The following is a 23488-nucleotide window of genomic DNA, read 5'->3' as shown; positions in this document are numbered from 1 at the left end:
TTTGTATCTATATTCGTTATTGTATTCCTAATCTTCCATTACGGTTATTAGGAACCCTAGCTTAATCCATGAATCATGAATTCTTCCTCATGTGTTCTTCATTATGTTTATATGAAACTTTATGATTTTATCTAGTAAGTTACAATCATGTTTTCAAGTCAGTTATATATATATAATTATGAACCATTGTTATTACTCATGAATCAAGAACATGTTTGCAAGACTATGACAAGTTATCTTATGAAACCATATTACAAGATATTTTATGAAACCATGTTACAAGTTATTTCGTGAAATCATGATTACAAGTTATTTACAAGTTATTTCACGAAAATCATAGGCTTCTTAGCCAACTATATCATGTTCATGTTTTTGGGATTTGCTTAGTTAACCGAGAAGGCTCGTATAGCCGAAACTACGTAGCCACCGTAGGATAAGTGGTTGTCGCACAAGGAGGCAACACCTTCATTATGCGTTTGATCCTTACATGCTTATTATTACTTAAATCTCATATCCGGCAAGGTGTGAGTGTTCTGCTGGTAGGACGCAAGTACCAGATCATGTTGTCGGTTATACTATAGCATTCCCCACGTTACAAGCAGTTTTATATACATGTATTTCCATTGATTTACTGTTTTCAAACTTTACTCACATTTCATGCTCATGTTCAAGTTACATCAGTTTCCTCATGTCCTATACCTATGTTGTGCCATGTTCTTCATTTCGCCAGGTTTTACATACTAGTACTATTCACCATGTACTAACGCCCTTTTGCCGGGCCCGCACTTCGCGGTGCGAGATACGGTTTTCGAGCATACTGCCGCGATGCAGATCACCTCGATTATCGCCTTATTGGTGAGCCCCACTCCTCTCGGGGTTCAACATGGAGTTTGCATTAGTATTCGATTATGGTAGTCCATGGCCATGTCCCGGTAGTTAGTATTCGTACATGTTTTAGAGGTTTCATAGACAGATGTTAGTTCTACAGAGTCGCTATGTTTTCATGCTTGCGTACTATTACGTTTTCATGATTTTTCATGCTGAGATAATTTCAAGACTTTATTTCGCAAATTGCATTTTCATGATTCATTTAAATTGCATCATATAGAGTATATTGTTTTGATGCCCATGTTAACAAGCAAGCCATGAGGTTCGCTCGGACACATACAAGCAAGGCCCGAGTGCCGTGTTACTCCCAGGCCATGGTTCGGGGCGTGACATCAATAAACAACTCACAAGAAAACAAGTTCATTATTACCCATAGGCTACTCACAGGCAACAAGATACGAAACAAGCCACTCACAGGCTAATCAAAGTACGAAACGATCCACTCACTGGAAACCAAGATACGAAAGCAAGCCACTCACAGGCAAATCAAGATACGAAAGCAAGCCACTCACAGGCAAATCAATCAATCGATACTCCGGGCTAGGAAGCAATGGAGGCTAATCGTTCTCTGGACTAGCACAGCAATAGATACACCGGGCTATATTCCTCGAAGGTCAATCGTCCTCTGGACTGACACAGCAATACTCGTATTTATACATTAGGATCCATAACGGCTAATCGTCATCTGAACTAGCACAGCTTGCCCATACAGGCCCAAACACAAACAAGATACAAATCATAGCGTATTAGCTGAATCATCAATCATGGCATAGAAGTCGAATCACCAGTCATATCATGATAGCTAAATTATTCCTCATGGGTTATGTTCATCTTCCCATTATAAGGGTACATCAATTCATTTCAGTTTTAGAAACCAGCCTTACTTCTTTAAACAATTTTCACTTTCAACACAATCCATTTATAGAGTGTTCACATGAGATAATCAATCTTTTCAAATATCAAGTTTAAACATCCCTTAAGGGTAATTCGACTTCAAATATCAAAACTTTATATCTAAATATTTAATTATCCCTAAGAGAGGAAAACAATGATGAATACGTATATATAATATAGTACAAACAAGGTTTGATGTGGGCTTGTCCCTCACGCACACAAACCACAACCAAAGTCAGACAAATCGTTTCAAAAGAGTATGTTCAAAAAGAGACATACAAATCACCTTTGTAGTCAAAAAGGAATTTTAAAAGAGACATACCTCAAATCCCGCTAAAATGCTGCCAAACGGAATTCCCAAGGTTCAACAATCACACTACTATGGTTTTAGATGAGGAAGATCAGAACTTTAACCAATTCTAGGGATTTCTACCCTTATTAAAAAAATTAGGGCTTTTCTAGCCTTAAAAACGTTTTATCGGACCTCATGTGAATCATTAGCGGATTCTAATCTTGTAGAATACTCTACACCAATATATACCCTCTTAATAAACTCAAAAAATTAGAAGTCTTACCTCTTAGATGAACTCCACACGCCCCTTTCCGATTCTTCTTGAATTTTAAAGAACCTAGGGTTTGGAGAGATGAACTAGTGTCAAGAAGAGGTGAATTTAGTGTAGAATCGATATAGATGGAGTAGGAACTCACCTTAGAGGTTTGGGGAGGCCTTAGGGTTAATTTTTCGTGATTAGGGATATTTAGGAACTAACCCCATGCTTAAATAGGAATAAAAACGCGAAAATCCGAATTTTGACCCGAAAATTTGTCGTTCCCGCTTTGGCTCTGCAATGCATGGCCAACGCCTAAATGTTACTAGTCAGAGAGGTGTTTTTCATCAATGGGCCTGAGATGCTGGGCACACGCACGCACCCTCACGCGCGATGAGAAGCCGACGCGGGTAGTCCCTGTTGATTTCTGCGCAGTGTTTTTGTAACGCGCATAACTTCTTGTACAAAGGTCTTTTTGGTATCCACAATATACCGTTGGAAAGGTATTTCAAAGATATACAAATTTCATATTTTAAGTTTTCTCAAATGCCTAATGAAAATACCCTAAAACTGGCCATAAGTGCAGACTGTCTCAGATTTAGACGAATGTAGAAGCCCTTAAGAACTCCACTTTTTGGTTTGACTTCAAAACGACTGTTTATCACCCAAATTCATCCCGAATTGAATCATATGGATAAAATATCAACTTAATACTAGTTTTCATAGATTTACACTTAACTCGAATTTACGGGATGTTACAGGTGTACGCCTTCACTCCCTGGGCTTACGCTTTTGCTCCCGGGACTTACGCCCCAAATTCTAAGGTGTATGCCCTATGGATCCGTCTTTCATTTGCGCCCAGAGCATTTTTGGTATGCCCCGTCCCGGGACTCGTCCCGTAAACGCCTCTGAAATTACTAGTTGTGAAGACCCTAATTCATGACTTGAATATATATTTCAATATCAGAAGTTTTACTAAGGAGATGTTTGTAATTGATGCTCAAGCTCCTTCAGTGATTGATGAAGTCAACAACAAGCTCATCTTTCCATTGGCAAACGTTTGTAAGTTTAATCATACTTATGATACGCCTTGTGCTATAGAATTGGTTGAGAAATTCTTGCTCCATCTGCTCCTAAGTATTGACAAAATTACGTTCGAGATATGTGCACATTAAAAATATTTTCCTTGAGAGATTGGACTAACTGTTTTTGCAAGGTGACCACCCTTAATCCCTACATTGTTGCACGTCTCGACGAAGTGTGACACATATTGTTTGATATTTCTTTGCCACAAAATTGCATCTTCAGGTTATCAATCTTTTGCGTGTATGACTTTGCTTATGTGAGAGAAAATTTGGTTGAAGGCTCAAATTTGTCTTTGATGGCCCCTACAGTGGAGTCCTTCAATTGGTCAACATGACACAAACCTTCAACGGAGATTTCGATCTCTTTGGCAGTTATTGCTTGTTTTGCGGAGGACTCTCCTTCGGCTAGTATTTGCTAAATTTAGAGGTTTTTGACTAGATTTTCCCTCTGCCATATGCTCCACCTTATTTGTTAGCTTAGCGATTTTAGCATTATGATCTTGTACATACTTTGTCAAGCCTTCAATTGCTTTGATTAAATTTGTAAGTTGCTCTTCTACAATCAAAGCATCAATCATCATTGCTCACGCAACAATTACTGAGGCTAAATAATGATATAGATCATCACTTGGATAAAGTTTAGATTGATGAGTGACATTAAGGGAGATTAAATAAAATTCATTATTTAAGACAACATCATCTTTTTTGCATGAATGGACTGTTAGACTGTCAATGATGTTCTTGTGACAAGTTGAGTTAAGCCAAAATTCATTCGACCACCTCAACATTGTTATTCCCTGTTTATGACATGTATGAAGAGGATATGCCTTATTCTGGAGATGATGAATCAGAATCACAAAGTCAAGTTGGGTGACACTTGAAGCACTTGTTGTCTAAGCATTTCGACTTTGCTCCTTTTGATTTGGCCAAGAATCTATAAGGCAACTTTCAATCATTTGGAGTGCGCATCCTCAATAATATCAATATGGGATTGATCTTTATTGGAGTTATCATAGTTCTTGAATTTAGAATAAAAGCGATGAGATTGTCCCATTGGGCGTGTCAAAATTTGTAGACAATAAAATTCATGTCACGAAAAAATAATCAAAGCTAGCAAATATTATAACAAGTATAGTATTTTATTTCAACATATTGAATATTACAATATCTATAATTCCTTTGGTTCTTCTTCAGAGAAACATTCAAGGGCCTTTGAGCTTGATCTTGAATTTGATCTTGACTTGTATTTGAATTCAAGGGTTCGAAGCTTGATCTTGAATTATAATCTTGAACTTATTTACTCATCACAATTGCTTTGATGATCGTCACGAACAATAATTATCCCACAAATATGTAACTTTGATCTTGAATGCCTTGATATTTGATGCCTTCATTTTGATCTTCAAGTATTTGTGATCACGGCCAACTCTAGTCCTAAAAAGGATAAGCGATCGCTGCAAATATAATTCGGTCTACAAGTCGGGAGTCGAATCCCACAGAGAACTAGCATTAGCTATATCTGTTCAATATCACTAAAATTACAAGTTCGAACAATTTTCTGAATTATAACGATTAAGATTTCTATTTTAAACTACTTAACTAATAAATAATACAACAAGAAATTATCAACTAAAGAGGATGAAATTGAAAACAAGTTTAAAGAGGCCCAGGGTTATTATTTCCCCAATTATCGGAATCCTTCTCGCTATGTTATTGATATATTACACGACCTAATATCCATCCTAAGCAGTACTAGATTTTCATCTAAGGATAGAACACGTTACCCTACATGTTCTAAGCTCGTGTTTGTAGAATAGTAACGTAAGGACACATTAATTTTTACATGGAAATCACCTGGCTCACAAGGGTGAAAGAACCACGACCTACTCCTCTGTAGGATTTTTCCCAAACTCCATTACAACTGTGAGCCTGTGCAAATTCAAGTTACAAACCCTGTAACCTAGGAACTGACCTCTAATTCCTATCTCAACCTAGACTATTGAGCCTACTCCAAGTTATCCCAACTTGAAGTTGAATTTGACTAACTGTTTATACCTACAATTTATGCTTCCAAGAAAGCGGATAAATGTACAACTCGATAAAAAAAAACCTAATACACAAATCTAGACTCAAGACTGTAAAATATAAACTCTGTAGAACAACTTCTTTAGTCTTTTTCGTAGGATTATGGTCGCATGTATGTAATCAAAACTCTCTCAATTATTGCTTGACAAGGTTTGATCAATTTCTGATTTTCTTTCTTTGTGAGTGCGCAAAACTTACAAGGTAAGGCCTATTATAATAGTTAGGGTTTGGGTTGACTTGGGATGATTTCTTTCAACGCGGCTTCAGTGTCCTTGTAGGAGTCTGAAGTATCTTGATAATTATGGCAAGAAATCTAGCAAACTTGTCCGCCATGTTTTTATCATAAACCACAAATCCTACTCGCAGTAGGACTCTGAGTTGGAACATGTTCTTGGACCTGGTTCAAGTTCCTGGTTCTTTCACCTTTGAATTTTCGCACTATTTGAGATAGAACATATCCATAAACCTGTTTCAGTCATCCTTGTCCTGCATATGTATCTGATCTACTCACACCTAGAACATATCTGCAGACCTAGTTCATTCACTCTTGTCCTGTATATGTCTCTAATCTATTCACTGCACTTGTCTTGTGTTAGAACATGTTTGCAGCCCTGGTTCTTGTGTTTTGTCTGCAACTCTACCTAGTTCACCCACTTTGTTCAGTAGCTTTGTCCACCATTTTTCTGTGTCTAGTTCATTTGCTTTATCTCAACCATCTGTCTCTAAACTAGTTTACTAGCCTTGTCCATTTACTTTGTCAATCATCAAAACACACACATACTTATGTCAACAAATTCCCCCCTTTTGATGATGACAATCTCATGTCTTTGAAGCAACTAGTGTAACCTGTTCCAAACGTCTCATAGCCCAGAAAATGAACATCATACTCAGATTAAACCAGATTAGTCATAAGTATTACATAACACAATCTTCCCCCTTTTGGCATCATTGAAAAGCTGTCTCAGTCCAGTTAAGCATTAATTTGAACTGGCACTCTAGAACTCATGTCCACTGGATCTATCACATATACGCATAATAGAAACATTTGCTCAAATTATATCTACTTGAATATTTTAAGCATAGAATATAGCATCGAAATATAAGAAACAAAACAGTTGTCATTAGAAGATATGCATCATCGAACAACAACTTACCCAATTAAATCCCACAATGTGGGGTCTGGGAGGGTAAAGTATACGCAAACCTTATCATTGAACCATAGTTTAAAATAGCAAATAGACAGGTCAGCCACTGGGGAGAAATTAGATAGACACAAGGATTAGGAATTACAAGCACAAATTGGCTAAAGAGAACTATGAGGAAGGCTTGATGGAAGACAAGGGATCTTTGGGAAGGGACTTGACTAGTTCCTGTATGGCTCTAGTGTTGTCTACCCTCTGTTTGTCTAACGCCGCCTGCAGACTTGCAATCTGAGCATTCAACTCCAATTTTCATTCACATTGTTCGGATAGGCATACAAGGGTAAAACTGTAAATACAAAGTTGAATACATAGACATTCAGCTGACATTGTACATTCAGTTGGATACACATACAATCAGTTATGGATACATATACCATTGGAATACACATACAGTCAGCTCTCCCTACTAGCAACCAGTTGAATACACTCAGTTTATATACACAGATACACATGTATACAGGTACAACTTCAATACATAATAGACTATATTTTCTTAATAGATATACAATACATTCAAAACAGTATGAAAAAACACACATACAATGAATTCATAATGATAAATACATCATTATACGTATAAACTGACCGTATAGCATTTGACCTCTCAATACAAAATTAAACCTTATTGGCAATTGCATAGTGCCCCCATCACAACCTTTATAATTTTCTTATCCTTGTATATCTGATCTACCATTACCTCTTTACGATTATGGTTCAAAATAATCAAATCTCTGTCCTCTTCGAACACTACAATTGACTAACCAGAAGTTGACGCCGCCAATGCTATCGAATTAACTATATCCATAACTTGTATGTCATGTGTGTATCCAAGTTGACTAGGTTGCCTTGAATAACACTTTCTCCTGATACACTATGTTTCCTTTCTTAACTCGTTGTAGAATTCCTGTTCTCTTTCTTCAATTCAACATATACCCTGTCACTCATGTCGTTGTGTATTTTCATAGGCATAAAATTACCTTCAACCTTGTCTTTGATTTTAATAGATTTGAAACTCGTATCAATACCCAACTGATTCGAAATTGCAGCAACTAACTCTATATACGAAGCATACTCTTTTATGATGATTCCCTCTATAATGTAATTGACAAAACAATTCTGATCATTCCAATTCCCGGAATGGCAATGTTCTGCTTGACATTTTTGTATTCTATTTCAGAATTGTCTTATCAACTAATTGTTGTATCACACGTTTGTGTTACTGTATAAATTGGAGATGAAGATCAATCGAACTAATTTGTACCTTCAAAAAGTTGTATCAATGGCCGACGAGAATAGTCGAACGAATTCTGTAGCTACTCGAACGAATTCTGTACACTTTCAAAGGAACTAGAACGAATTCGCAATACACCATCTCAATTGCTCCGTTTGCGTATTTGAAATAGTTTTCTACATTAATTTGGAACGATCGAATTCAATTTTTTATTAGATGTGCTCTGTTTTACTGTTTTGTTGATGAGAATTTAAATTCAAAAGATGTAAGTATGGAAGAACAAAGAGGCGTGTTAAATTTTAGAACCTGAGATTACTACGAGTGATTTGTGAGAGATTTTATTTTGTTTGCCATTTTTAAACAGGTTGCAATCCATGATTTCAGTCTTCTTAGCTCATTGTATCCATGAATACACCCGAGACACTCTGAAGAATACAACGAAATACATTCAATGGCAAACACTTTGTACCTATGAACGGTAATTAACGAAACTAGTGTTACGCCTTGCAAAAAGCGTCAAACTATAGTCATTTCTGACAATTTCTCTAACATTTAAATGTTTACCAGCATATCTTGCCAGCCCTAATTATTTGCTCAGAACTCCATCATAAATTCATATATCATTGCGTATATGGAAAACGAGAGCACATATAATTTGAAAAAGCAAAGCCTCAGTGAGTCCTAATAGATATAGTTAATTTTTTCCTAGACATAGAATGTAAATGGGGCAAAGCAGCATATGGAGGAGAGCTGCAAGTTGCTGCCTTTACTGTTCTCGAAAAATGAGTCACGTGCACAACACGTGCTTCCGCTTCATCTGTTAGTTTTTTAATCGACAGTTCACTTTGGACCTGGGACCATGCCTGTTCAGTTCAGATACGTAGGGACGTATTTTGTCGATTGGAATATAGTAAGGATATATTTGAACTTTAAGATGTACTATAATTAAGTATGTTTGTTATTAGGCCAAACCCATCGGGAGCCTTCTGAGGTGTTCAAGATCTTTCACTTAGACACCTCAAGTACACCCTGTTCCATTTAGACACCTGAACTTAACTTAAAATGTGTTATTAGACACCTTTTGCAGATGTGGCAATGTGCGTGTCTTTCACATTTTTTTGGAGCGTGAAAGAGAATAATTTTGTGTTTTCGTTTTTTTTTTCTCCTTCATCTTCTTCCTCCCTCCTACCACTTTCTTCACCATATCCACCATATCTCTAAAAGCCACCAAATGGGCCATAAAAACCACAAGGATTCTCAAGATTCTTGTAATTTCAACTCAATTTCTTCTTCCTCTAAATCTCCCACAAGAATCACTAAATCTCCATCCTTCTAATTGAGACCCAATTGGGTTAAGAATTCAAAAAATTGAGACAAACTCCACAATCTCTAGCTCCAAATTGTTGATGGCACATGTAGATGCAATGATCTATATAAAGAGGATGGAGCTGTCGAAATCACTGTTTCAAGAAAATATTATCTCCGTTTCCATGGCCACCACTATATTCAAGAAATGAAACCCAATTAAAGAGAAAACATAATATTATCTCCGTTTCCATTGCCACCACTATATTCAAGAAATGAAACCCAGTTAAAGAGAAAACATAATTTCACCTTTCCATAATTCAAAATCAATTGAAGGAGCCATCAAAATCACTATTTTGTTAGTTTGGATTGAAGAAATTGAGATGACTCCATTAAAGCTCGATTAAAGATGGAAAATCATAATTGAAGGAAAGATTTTTAGATTTCATAAATTGTAGTCAATTGAAAGCTGTGGAAGTAGTGGTTATGGCAGAGGGGAATGGAGGTTGAAGAAAATGGGAGGTGGATCGAGGTGGTGCTTGGAAAATTAGGATTTTTCTTTTCTTTATTTTTTGTTTTTTAATTAACTAAATAGTGTAAAAATATTGCTTCTAGTCATATTTTATTTTTAATAATTATTTTGAATACATATGCCACGTGTCTTTATTTAATTGTCACCTTGCCACGTCATCGCGAGTGTATCACACTCACTTTACATATTTGGTGATTATAAAAAAATGTCAATGAAATAAATTTTAGGTAGTGTAAGTCTAAGCCAATGTAAACACCCTAAGTTGAGGTGTCTAAGTGAAAGATCTGGAGCACCTCAGGTGGCTCCCGATGGGTTTGGCCTTGTTATTAAGAACTTTTACTATTATATAATACATATTATTTGCTTGCCGTCCATTTCGGGAAAAACAAAATTAGAAGCAGACAACCTTTTGTTACTCCCATGAAGTCTTACCACGCTATAATTTTCGTAGTGATAAAACTTGATCCTACGTCTAAGGTAAAAAAACATTACTTACCTGAAGATATGATCATACACATACCAGAACAATGCACCCAGCAAGCCTGTGTACCGATGGGCGGAGCTAGTTCATTTGTATCCTCTTTGTCAAATGATTATGCTATACCTATAAGGGTAAAAATTAATTTTTAATTATATAGTACATGTTGAATTCTCTTGGCTTCTTCATATATTTACCTCTTTATAATTTGAATTACCTTAGTGAAAATGTTGATTTTGCCACGGTGCCACTGCGGATACCTATTTGCTGTTGCTTTACAGAAGTACCTTACCTACAACAGAGAAGTAAAATAATGTATTTGGGATACTCTCGAATGATACACTTATTCTACAATAATGAAGTAGTAGAGAAATAAAACAAATTTAGATGGAAATGTAACAAAGTTGTGAGATGTCCAAAATGGAAACGTAGCGATCGGGCGATCGAGAGTTGTATTTGATCTGATTTTGAGCTAGATTATATTATTCATGAACTTAGAAAATGAATATGAAACCTCACCCATTATATATGTACGCTGAGGTCAAATTATTTCTTGTAAACTTGGATGATGACTTCAAAGTTCAAATCCAACACAAAAACCTAAAAGAAGGAAAAGTGAAGTGATTAACATGGTGTCACAATCCTCATCTAACTTGTATTAATTAATCATAGATAGAAATAAAATCTAGAGCATGGTCTGCTAACTGTTCCCTCCGTTCAGTTTTACTTGTCCATTATATTAAAAATAGTTGTCCAATTTTACTTGTCCATTAGAAAACCAAGAGATAAGTTATCATTTTTTTCCTATTTTACCCTTAGTACTAATATTTTCAATTCCTTTTTCCAACACTTTGGAATTATACCAGTCAAACTTGGCTTAACATGAAAATTTTGGCTAGAAAACTAACTTTTTATGGGGAATATGTGAATTATTGGACCCCATTACTTAATTAGTTGGTTGCACCATTTTTTTAAAAGCTTTTATTAATTTCAATCATTAGGTAATTAGCAATAATTAGGGGTAATATGATAAATTTTCCATTTTATTTTTGGCTCCTTAATAGGCGCGCCAAATCAATATGTGACAAGTAAAACTGGATTACTGTTGCAAATAATAATTCAAAGTTGTAGGAAACCAAAACTGCTTAGAATTTGATATTTTAATTCATGTCTAGTTAGGATTTATAGTCAAATAAATATAGGAATATGTTTTCTTATTTTGAGTTAAAGTAGATTTTATATAATTATAAATAGAGGTGCTACTAGCTATTTTCATGATAAGATAGATTGTAGAGATTGTTTTGAGATATTTATAATAAATATTTTCCTTCCTTCAACTACGTATTTAATTAAGTTCGCATGCTTACTTGATCGTGTTGTTTATGTGCAATAATATGCTTTCTTTTGATTTGTAAAGGGCAACAACCCGTTATAGGAGTGGTATATAAGTTTGTATCGTACTCCCATCTTATTCGACATTTCTTAAATTAATACATGACGAAATTTAAGATGATAGTTTGTTTGATTTGCGCATTATGTAAGTGTCAGTATAATAAATATTTATAAAATGGTTGAAATATTAATCTGATAAAAAAAATTGAAAGCAAAGTTCATAATTAAACGGCTAAATAACTTTAAATTTCGAGACCTTTAAAGTTGCTTCTAATGTAAAGTTGTTACTGGGTGGAGTTCCAAAAAAGAAAAGTTATTGCTAACTGTTACTGGCGGAGTGACATATTGGTGCAAGGGGCGTTGTCGTTCGACTAATCATTTTATTTTAATATTTATATACACATAATCTTGTTTTAAAATATGCATACACAACAAACTGACATTGCTTAAAGAATAATACAAATATCAGTTTGAAAGAAAAGTAAAATCAGTAAGAATCTGAATCGTAATGATATGTCGACAGTGCAAATGTATAAAATTTATCGTATGATAGTGTTGGCAATAGGGGTGTGCATTCAATTTTTCTGGTTCGGTTTTGTATTATTTTGTTTTGGTTTTTCAATTGTCAATTTTGAAAAATGGCATCCTGAACCAAAATAAGATTTGTTTTTGTTTGGTTTCTCAATTATTTCGTTGTGTCCTAGAAGATACTAGAGATCTTTTTGATGACAAAGGAATTACGCAACCTTCTTCGTGCGAATGACAGAAAGAAACCCGCTCCTACGATAGGCTCACAAACCACGCGCGAGAGATAACCCTTGTTAGAAAAATCCCCATGACGAATAATTTCGACTTAGAAAGAATCCCCAATCCATTGTGTAAGATAATACAGATCTTATATAGATAATTGAATAATAACATATTTGTATGATGAAAATATAACTATATAAAGAATGAGAAGTTGTAATATCAAATGTATTAAATAATTTTTTGTAAAAATTCAGAAAAGAAAAGAAAAAAACATGATCGATGTATATAGTGAATATCACTAATAAGATAGTAATACATATTTGATACGATAGTTTAAAATTCATAATCTCCTATACAGAATAATACAATAAATCAACAAGAATAAGCTCACACCTAATATCATTATTGAAGTAAAATGTAGGTTTTATTTAATGCTCATACACCACAAATAAAATGTCTTTTTTGTAAAAAAAATAATATCTGTGTGTGTATGGAGTATAATAATTCATTTTATTTCTCAATTTTCATTTTTTTATAAAAAAAAAAAAAAATCGAAAGCAAATCGATAAATCAAATGAAATAGCAGAAAAAAGAAAAATCAGTTGTATTATTTGATTTTTGGGTTTGATCTAAACAATGCACCCCCTAAGTTTGGGATTGAAAGAGCAGGACATTTTGTTTTCATTAATTATTATGATACTATCATAGAGGGATAAAATAAATAAATTCCATTTATCAGTAAGCCCTGCTTCTGTGGTCACTGCTACTTACAAAATTACGCGTGCCTCCACCTCGCTTTCCTTTCACAACTGTCATCAGTTCACACTACACTTTCCCCTCTTTAATTTCCAACTCCTTTAAAGTCTCCACAGTTCAAAAACAAGAACCGAAAACACTTCTTTTTCCCTTATCCAATTAATCATGTCTCTAAGCAACAACATAACAGCATTCTTAAACTTCGTAGCATTCATGTGTTCCATTCCCATAATAGCCGCAGGCACCTGGCTAGCCTCAAAGCCCGACAACGAATGCATCCACTGGCTACGTTGGCCCGTTGTCTTCATGGGGCTTGCCGTCATGTTGGTGTCTTTAGCCGGATTTATCGGTGCTTACTGGAAAAAAGAAGGGCTCTTAGGTGTCTATTTAGTGTGTATGGCTATTCTTATTGTCCTCCTTCTTGTTCTGCTTGTTCTTGCGTTTGTTGTCACGCGCCCTACCGGCGCATATTCTGTGCCTGGAAAGGGTTATAGAGAGTATAGGCTTGGGGGTTTTTCTTCGTGGTTGAGGAATCATATTACGGATGATGATAGTTGGGGGAAGATAAGGGCTTGTTTGGCTGATTCTGATATTTGTCCTAAGCTTAATAGTCAGTTTATTACTGCTGATCAGTTCTTTGCTGCTCATCTCTCTCCTATCAAGGTATATTTCACTTCTTCTTCTTTTTTTTTTACCCCCATAAATTCAGCCAAGAATTATTTCTTCTGTCGCAATTTATGTGGAATTTTTTCGTTTATTGAGAGTCAATTTAACTAATTTTACATTATATCAAATCAATATTTTTAAATCAAAATTTGATTATTTAAAAACTCTATAAAGTACTATTATGTGTCATTTGTCTCATGTCAATATAATAAAAAAATATTTTAAAATATTGATCAAAATTCACCTAATTTAAGAGAAAAAGGGTTAAAGTTGCCTCTCTATCCTTATTTGAATCTCAAAAAGCGAAAAATCTCACATAGATTGAGATCCAGTTAGAAGGATTATTTGTGAGATCAATCAGTTGGATTCGAACTTTGCAGTTGATACTTGTTAGAAATTTTAGTAGGATTAAGAATTAGGTTGATAATTGTGTTGATATGTTTCAGCTAACCCCCACCCCCCACCCCCCAAAACCCACCCAACAAAAAAAAGGCGGGGTGGGGAAGAGCATCAGAATCTGTGCTTTTGTTATTTCTCACAAGGGCGTGAATAAAGTGAAGATAAAAGAAGAGCAAGTTTTTGGTGTTTGTAGAGAGTTTGAGAAAACAAAAGATAAAAGGCATGAATTAAAATGTATTACTGTAATGAAATAATTTCTGACTATTAATTGGATGTTTGACTTCAGTTGTTGCATCATTACCTGAGCATATTATTAATCTCTATTAGTACTGTGTTAGTTATGTAATTATATAATTAAAAATGATAAAGGGTGTTGCTATATTCAAACTTAGAGTTATGGTGGTCGGATGGGACCTACCATGAGAAGTTGTTGGTGAATGAAAGGATCAGTCCATAATTTTGAAAGATAATTAGTTGAGTTTGTCATTATAATTGAATGCAAAAACTGCATTATTGCCCATATGAAAACAAGCTAATATGCTTGGTTAGTGCGGCCCACTTGTCCAATTTACCAGCTGGTTGTAAAATGATGAAATCTAGATTTTTCTATCTGATAATAATGTCAGAACATGTAATCAGTGCCAAATGCCAGCAGTCTAGGTTCTATTTGTGTCACAAGAAATCACTATCAGCCTATATATATGTGGCTTATACAATTTCATTGCCGTCAATTATAACTTTTTGTTCAAATTCGGCGCAATAATGCAGAGCTGGCCATATGCAATAGGAACTACCAGTCTGTGATCTTGGACCTCTCTAATCATTGATAGCCTCTTGGCAATTTTCTTTTCCGTAGACGACATTAGCAGTGAGTGCTCTTTCTAGCTAGTTTCCACTACTAGTTATTAGGCAATCGTTCTGGAATCATGGAGATTAGATATGGTCTCTATATACATACAGTACAAGATAATAAAAGTTAGTATTATATGGATTAATATTGCGAGCTTTTGTGCCTAATGATGTTTGCTTGGGCTTTTAGTGTCACAAGCAGAGGTGGATCCAGTGTATAACATACGGATTTATTGTTAAAAAGTCCACCAAATAACAGGATTTCGAACTTAGTACATCAAATGAGTTGTGGTGGAATTATGAACTTGGATCCATAATGTTCAAATCCTGAAAAATCCTGAATCTTCCTCTGATCACAAGCATAACTGCCTTTGCACTTATTTAATCCCCTGTCCACGTCTGCCTCAACAACTATCCTACTCCGCTTAGGGGCTTACTTTTTGATAAGATTTGGCATCACAGTACATTATACGGATTGGGGGTCTATTTTAAGGCGATCTGAACTCGGTGATCTTCTCAAGTATGTCAAGTAGGTAGCATAATAGATGTCGATAGCGTGTATATATAGTTGCATAAGTTATGAGACAACTAGCTAGTCGTTTACGAGTATATTTATCTATGTACTCTTTGTTTAACACACCACTTGCTGTTGTCTAACTTTTGCAGTCAGGATGTTGTAAACCTCCAACAGTTTGTGGATTCCAGTATATGAACCCAACGGTGTGGGGTAACCCGACAAACGCAATAGCAGATCCAGATTGCTCCATCTGGAATAATGACCCAAACCAACTGTGCTACAACTGTGACGCGTGCAAAGCTGGTTTGTTGGGAAATCTCAGAAAAGAATGGAGGAAAGCAAATCTCATTCTCATCTTAACTGTGGTGGTTCTTATTTGGGTATATGTCATTGCTTGCAGTGCTTACAGAAATGCCCAAACTGAACAACTTTTCCAACGTTACAAACAGGGTTGGACTTGATTTTATTTCCCCTTTTTTCGCCTTTTCAGTTCTCAAAACTATTTAAATGATGGTTTGTAGTTATGCAGCTTGGTTTTTGCATTTAGGTGCTAGTTTCTGTATTTCCATCTGCACATATTCTTTGTACCACTTTATCTCAATTAAGTGCTTTTGTGGACCACTGGAACTAAAGGAAAACTAGTTAGTGGTTCTAAGTTTTTAGTTTATGTACATTTAGGTCAGTAAGTTTTACCTATTGTTTTGGAAAACTGAGAATTGAATCCAAAGAGCAAGTACTTTCCTCCTCTTAGATCGGGCTTTTTCGTTTTTCTAAGAGATGATTCACATTTTCCATGGACGGTGGTCAATTAATTTCAAATTGATTGGAAAAGGAAAAGAGAATCCTTATACCATTAGCAAATTATTAATTGGAGAGATTTTTGACTATTTTGCCTTTAAGATATATTGTCTCTTCATTGAATGTGTCATTTCCTCATTATTGAGGTGATTGTAGTGTTCAAGAATAATTACTACTATTAAGGATAATATGCCCAAAAAAAAATTGAACTTTTAAAATGAAAATAATTTGAGATATCACTTTTTTAGAAATTACAATAAATAATTTGAGATGGAGGAAGTATAATAGTTGCTATTGCGTAGACGTGCAAGGATAAATCTGACACACATGCATGGCACAACAATTTTCTATTTAGTCCCGACATTGTTACCTCCATGGCACAACAATTTTCTATTTAGTCCCTATTTATCCCGAATTTAGGTAATCAATTGAATTTGTAGGTAAGGTATAGGATATGTGGACAAACTTTAATCTATTTTGATTTTTCGTGGAATATATGTACATATTTGTGTGCAATGATTTGTATATATGAATATATGCGTTAATAACTTGAACAAATATGTTGCTATGGATGATCAAGTAAATGATGCTAGAAGAGTAAGCTAACGGCAATAAAATTCCACTGATTCGGGCCAAAGAGAAAAATAATATTTTTATTTGCTATTACAATGCTCTAGATCCCAAAAAGCTAACCTCTCAAAGTAGTGAAATGCCTCCTATTTATAGTTTTGCCTTATGGGCCTGGCATACAACATAAAGTCTTTTTAGAATAAAGTAAACCCTATTTTAGAATAAAGTAAACCCTAAAAGGATAAGGTTGGGCCGTACGGTCTGACACCCGTACGGTTGTCGGTACAATGTGACGAACGATGTTGACGTGTGGCGATTTTGTAAGCGATTAAGGACTAACGGCCACGATCGGCTCGGTCATCGAAACCGACTAACGGCCACGATCAACTTGGTCATGCCGAAGCCGACCGTTGTGATGCGGAGTTTGGTAGAGATCTCGGACAACATTTGCTTCACTTTTCTCGAGTCAACCGCGGCCGGTGCAATTCCACCCGATTCTAAGGGGAGGCTCGGCGATCGTCACGCATCTCTTCTTATCTCCGGTCCCCGGTCTCACCGGTCTTGCATATATCCGGTTTTTACCGTATACAGATAGTCCCCACGCTTCCCGGACCGTAGTTTTACCGGAGTAATGGGAAGTGGATGAGTCACCAAACCGGCGGTTTCATAAGCTCGCCCTTATCTTTTCATTTTGGCGGGAACAGTTATGTCACATCCCTCTGCCATCAGCCACGTGTCTCATCCCGAACGGCCAACTTTGGTAACCGCCATAACGCACGTCGTTTCAAATCACGTCTCATTAATTGTGGGACACGTGGCATCCCCCGGTTGACTGGGCTCTGTAACCGTCTCGGTCCCCATGCCTATATAAGGCTTTTAACCCCCTCATTTCACCATTTTCACTTCTCCTTCTTTACTTCTTTCTCTCACTGATCGTTTTTCTCTCCATTTTTCTTCTTTGATCGTGATCATCCCCCTTCCTATTTGTTTCGATCATAAAAAGATCAACTTTGTAAACTTCTCTACTGCTGTTCTTTTGACTGAAAGTGCTACTTTGCTTTTTCTCTCACTTTGCCATTTTGCAATTTTCTCTCAACTGCTTCTTCACTCTTATTATGTTTTGTAATTTGTTCCTTCTCCCTCATCGAGTTCACGGAATCTCCTTTTTCATTATCTAATTCAAATGTCTGCCAACACCGAAACCACCTCCCAGGATGTTCCCTCGGTTTCTTCTCAAGGAACCGAGCCAACTTCACAACCCAAGGGAAAAACCGTCGTTGAGCCCACTGCTTTGGACATAGTACCGTCCAAACCCAACTATAACAAAGAGTTTGAAGTTGAGAAGCCTTCTCCGGTTGCTGATAAAGGGTTTGATGTAAGGCGATATCCATCGTCCATTACCGAGGACAAACTTGAGCAAGTCCGGGCTGATTGCGGATGGGATAACCGTCCGGTGCAAGTGTTTGCCTCGGGACCCGACGAATCGATCACTGATCATCGGGGGGGCTTCCTGTACGTTTACACCTATCCCTTTACACTCAAGCTTGACCCCCCAATCGACCCGATTATTTTGGATATGTGCCGGACATATAATGTAACCTTGGCCCAGATTGGTTCGATAGTCTGGAGGACCGTGGCCTGCCTCCGGCTGTTGGCCAATAACGTAAAGAAGGAGTTTACGATGGCTCACTTCATCCGATTATATTCCCCGAGGTTGTTCCGAGGGAGTGTGATAAAGCTCGCCGAGCGCGAATTTTAACCCGATCTTTTCGAAGATGGATGAAGACGAGAGGCAGGTTGGCTAGAGCGCTACGTCCGGGTGAGGACCGCGGACATTGTTCCGGCCAACTATATGCCCTTTCCGGAGAGGTGGAATGATAATCGTAAGTTTCTCAATTCTTTTAATAGTTACCCTTGAATGCTTTGTCAAATGCTTGCCCTTTCGTATTAACACGATTTGTCCCCTTTATATACAGCCCGTGGCATGGATACCTCACATTTGTCCGGAATATGAATGAATGGGTTGGTGCTCTCCTTAGCCAACACACCCATGAAGCACGGATATGGGGACTCCTGTCGCGTGGTTGATGGGTCGCTCAAAACCACGGTAATACTATGCTTGGGTCGGAATTTATCGCATTTTCTACCTTTTCCTTTCCCCTTTTTCATAACCTCTTCGGTATTCAGGTTTACCCAAGGGTTCGGTGGAACCCAGACCGGAGCCAGTTGCGCCGGCTCCTGAATTTGATTCAGCGGGTACATCCCGTATCATTGCTGCTGCCAACAAAAGGCGAAGAAAGCCCTCGGATAAAGGGCAGAAACCGAAGAAGAGGGCAAGAAGCGTCGTTCGGACTCTAAGAGATGAAACAGAGCCCGATTTCCTCGTTCGGAGGGTCGGTGTGACTCCTTCCGTTGCTTACATTCGGAGGAGGATACCACCATTCCACCACTTCCTTCGGCCGGGAAGGACCGTCGGCCCGGCGTTGCGCACACAAGTGGGGAAGAAGTTCTTTGCCCGACTCCTCTAAGGTCGATTGAATATGTTGACATTTCGGGTGATGCTTCGTCCAGGAGACCCCCCCCACGTAAAGGACCGGAAGGTCCGGGCATGCCTCGCCGAAGCCGGTCGGAGGGGGAAGGCCGAGCCGGTCCCCGAGGCCGAGGCTCCAATGGATCTTTGGTCCCGCCCGGTGACAAAGCCGCCCCGCAACCTGCGAGGTTCCGCCTCCGAGGCTGAGGTCGCTCGGCTTTTCCCGACTCCGACCTTCTCCGACTCCAGCTTCGAGGTCGGATAACTTTGATGATATGTTCTCGGATACTCTGTTGCTACCGGGGGAAGGCTGCCGGTTTCGGACATCTCCCTATCCCTCGAGTCACGAGGGCAGCTAGCCGGTCCACCGAAGCTGGTGCAAAAGATATCCTGGTGCGCATCTTCCCGGTCCCGAGTGTGGAACCTAGAAGGACAAGATCGGCCGTGATTCGTCCCCGGGGCTGCGTTTTTTATCGCGTCTGTGGGAGTTGCAAGCTTACCGAGGCCCTCGTCTCGGACTCGGATAAGCGGAAGATGACCGGGGTCCCCTGGCAGAGTCTTATTAACGAGGGCATGCACGCGGGCAACCGAGTAAGCTTATCAGCCTATCTTTCCATAACTTCGATGTGAACTTTTCCTTCTTGTTTTTTAAGTTTTTAACGTCTCGTTTCTTTCACAGAGCGTGGTGCTCGTCAATGAGGCCTTCACCAGTGCTCAGCAAGAGGTTGACGACCTTGGGGCCGGTGGACGCCCGGGGTCGGGAAACGGAGAAGTTCCGGCATCTTCTGGCAAGGCGCCCGCCCAACCTTCAACCCGAGCTCGAAGCAGCGAAGGCCGAAAATCTTCGGTTAAAGGATGAGTTGGCCGGGATGGTCGAAAAGAACCGGCTCCTGGAAGCGGACAAGGTCGGCCTTAGCCAAGATAATGCTCGTTTTTCTTCGAGGCTTGGTGAGCTCGAGGCCACTATATCTCAACTTCGGAGGGAGCTTGACTCGGTCAAGACTGATGCCGTGAACATGGCCGAGAGGCATAGGCTGCTTGAATCCGAGAGTGCTAAGTATAAGGACAAGATGAGGATCTTCGAGCAAAAAGCCGAGGATAGGGCCCGATATGACGGCAGCCGAAAACCAAACTCGAGGAGACAGCCGAGGCTAATGACATTCTCAAAGTCGAGCTCGAGTCGGACACTCAAATTCAAAGAATCCTCGATGAAGAGAGAGATGAATTAGTGGCCAAGCTGGCCCAGGCTGAGGCCGATTTGGTAGAAGCCCTTAGGAGTGTGGGCGCCGAGGCTCATACCACGATTGCGGTGGAGTATGAACGGTGGAAGTCCCGGAGGGCCACCCTTGAGCAAGCCGAACATGGTTTTGCGGATCTCCCGGCCCTGATACTCGAAGCCAAAAGGACCGAGGAAGAAGCCAAGAGAGCCCTCGATACTGATTTCGAAGATTCCGAGCGAACGATGTCCGAGCGTGCACGGGATCCAGTACGCACCCGGATAGATCGGGGCTCGTACTTAGCCTTTATTTTGTCTTTGCCTTTTTGGCTTGATTTTTATTTTTCAACATCGTAGGAATTTCAGGTGTAAAAAACCTTACATATATGGAATGTACATTTTTCTTGTTGATTTCCTTTATTCTTTAATCTGTGTTGTGTTTATTATGACTTTTGCTCGGAGCTATTTTTTCGGATTATGCCTCGTTATCGGCTTTTCACTTCGTCCGGTATAATTTGTCCGGGGATTTGATCAAGTGATTTGTCCATGGGACTTAATTATGCTCTGTGAATTCAGACGTCTCCGAATCACATTAGCATTTTAGGGTCGATATTTTTCGACAATTCACTTATCCTGGATTAGGTTCGGACACCTAAATCCCAGCCTTAGCAGATTCTGATATAGCAATCCCCATTCGAGGGTGTTAAAGATTTTGGCTTGGTTCAACGTGACCTTGTCTTTGTCGAATTTCGACTGTAGTCCCCGGTGTAGGGTATCTGAATAAAGCGAATACCGTGGTAATCACCGGGGTAGGGTGTTTATCAAGAAAACATATCCAAAATGCAACAATTTGAATTTTCAATAATCTTTGTATTGCAAGCATTTGCACGTACATGATATGAGGGCTTCGTCCGTTTCCTTCTGTTTTTGCCATAGCAAATACTAAGTGGACACGATTCATTCTGATCGTTTGGTCCTTACATCGAAACCTAATACAGAAGGTCCGATTTTGGACGAAGGTGAGAAATAAAATTTCGAGGACCTAACGGCGTTCTGCTTTGTTGAGAACAACCGCTTTTTCATTTCCGGGGTAAGCCTCGATGTGGGTATAGTAGTCCCCTAGTGTTTATCCGAGCTGCATGATCGGGTAAGCACTATCCAGTCCCACTCATAGGGTATACCCCCGAGTTTCTGGACACTTAACTTTGTTTTTATCAAGTAACACGTTGTACTCGTTGCCTCATTAAAAACCTTGTCGGAAAACCCATTTTGGGACAAAACCGTACTAAGTAAAAGAGTGCAACACGTGTTTTCAGACCTAACACCTAGCTTCATCCGGTACTTGAATTCCTGCGAAAAAGAAAGATGAGCAAAATATAACACAAGGGCAAGTGTCCACCTTAGCAGTAGTATCTCTTCAAATGCGCCACGTTCTAGTTATTGCGCAACCGTTGTCCGTCCATGGATTCCAGCTGATACGACCCTTTACCCATTATTCCGGTTATCTTGTACGGCCCTTCCCAGTTTGGACCCAACTTACCATCGTTGGGATTCTTGGTGTTCAAAGTAACTTTCCGAAGCACCAAGTCCCCAACTTGGAAATGTCAAAAATTGGCCCTTCGGTTGTAGTACCTTTCCATTTCTGTTCACGGGCTGCAATTCGGACCAACGCATTTTCGCGAAGTTCATCCGTAAGGTCGAGTTTTACGGCCATGGCCTCCTCGTTTGATTCACCGGTGGCGTATCTGAACCGGAGACTCGGTTCGCCGACCTCTACGGGGATAAGGGCTTCAACCCCGTAGATCAACGAGAAAGGTGTTTCTCCCGTGCTTGATTTTGTTGTGGTTCTGTAAGCCAATAATACCTCCGGAAGCACCTCCCTCCAGTGATGCTTTGATGTTTCAAGTCTTTTCCTTAGATTTTGAATTATTGTTTTATTTGTGGATTCTGCTTCTCCGTTTGCACTTGGGTGATACAGGGTTGATATAATTTTCTTGATCTTCAACCCTTCGAGGAAATCATTGACTTTCAACGAACCGAGGATCGTTATCACAAGTTATCTCGGCGGGATGCCGAAACGACGATAATGTGGTCCCGTATGAAATCAATAATCTCCTTTTCTCTAATCTTTTCGAAGGCCTCGCGCTCCAACCTATTTAGAGAAATAGTCGGTCATAAACAAAATAAAACGGGCCTTACACCGGTACCCGTAGCGGTGGACCAACAATGTCCATTCCCACTTCATGAAGGGCAGGTGACATCACCGAGTGTAGCAACTCTCCCGGTTAGTGAATCATCCGGGCATGTCTTTGACACCCATTGCATTTCCGGACAAAATCCTTCGAATCTTCCTCCATTCGGTTTCAGTAATAACCGGCCCTAACGATTTTTCGAACTAAAGCACGCACAGAGTGATTGCCGCAGTCCCTCGTGTATCTCTCTCATCACATAATCGGTTTCTCCGGGACCCAAACACTTGGCCAGGGGCCCAAAGAAAGATCGCCGATACAATTGGCCGTCTACTAAGCAGAACCGTGCAGCTTTTGTCCTTAGTGACCGTGATTCTTTTGGGTCACTCGGGAGCTTTCCATTTCGCAAGTAGTCGATGTACTTGTTGCGCTAATCCCATGTTAGACCTATCGTGTTTATTTCATCATGCCCGGTTTCTATCGCCAAATTCATTAATTGTACCATAGTGCTGAGGTTAATTTCTTCCCCTTCGACTGAAGAGCCCAAATTGGCCAATGCATCGACCTCGCTGTTCTGCTCCCTGGGTACATGCTGCATGGTCCATTCT

At 38.8% G+C, this 23488-nt stretch overlaps 1 protein-coding gene across 1 annotated transcript; it reads left to right on the top strand.

Moving 5' to 3' along the window:
* The first annotated feature begins 13162 nt into the window (after positions 1–13162).
* LOC132037747 (tetraspanin-2) lies at positions 13163–16248 on the top strand. The gene is made up of 2 exons (XM_059428353.1): positions 13163–13809; positions 15727–16248. Exons 1-2 carry the CDS (start codon positions 13312–13314, stop codon positions 16036–16038), a joined length of 810 nt encoding a protein of 269 aa, XP_059284336.1. The 5' UTR covers positions 13163–13311; the 3' UTR covers positions 16039–16248.
* Positions 16249–23488: the final 7240 nt, after the last annotated feature.

Source organism: Lycium ferocissimum, chromosome 11 (assembly GCF_029784015.1).
Source record: "Lycium ferocissimum isolate CSIRO_LF1 chromosome 11, AGI_CSIRO_Lferr_CH_V1, whole genome shotgun sequence".
Classification (NCBI taxonomy): Eukaryota; Viridiplantae; Streptophyta; class Magnoliopsida; order Solanales; family Solanaceae; genus Lycium; species Lycium ferocissimum.
Note: the sequence above shows the minus strand (reverse complement) of the source record. Positions and strands in the feature narration are given on the sequence as shown.

What these genes read in the sequence shown, in the direction of transcription:
- LOC132037747 (XM_059428353.1), top strand. Translation starts at nt 13,312, where the DNA reads ATGTCTCTAAGCAACAACATAACAGCATTCTTAAACTTCGTAGCATTC. An exon ending in CTCATCTCTCTCCTATCAAG is followed by an intron (nt 13,810 to 15,726) that starts GTATATTTCACT and finishes TAACTTTTGCAG; the next exon opens with TCAGGATGTTGTAAACCTCC.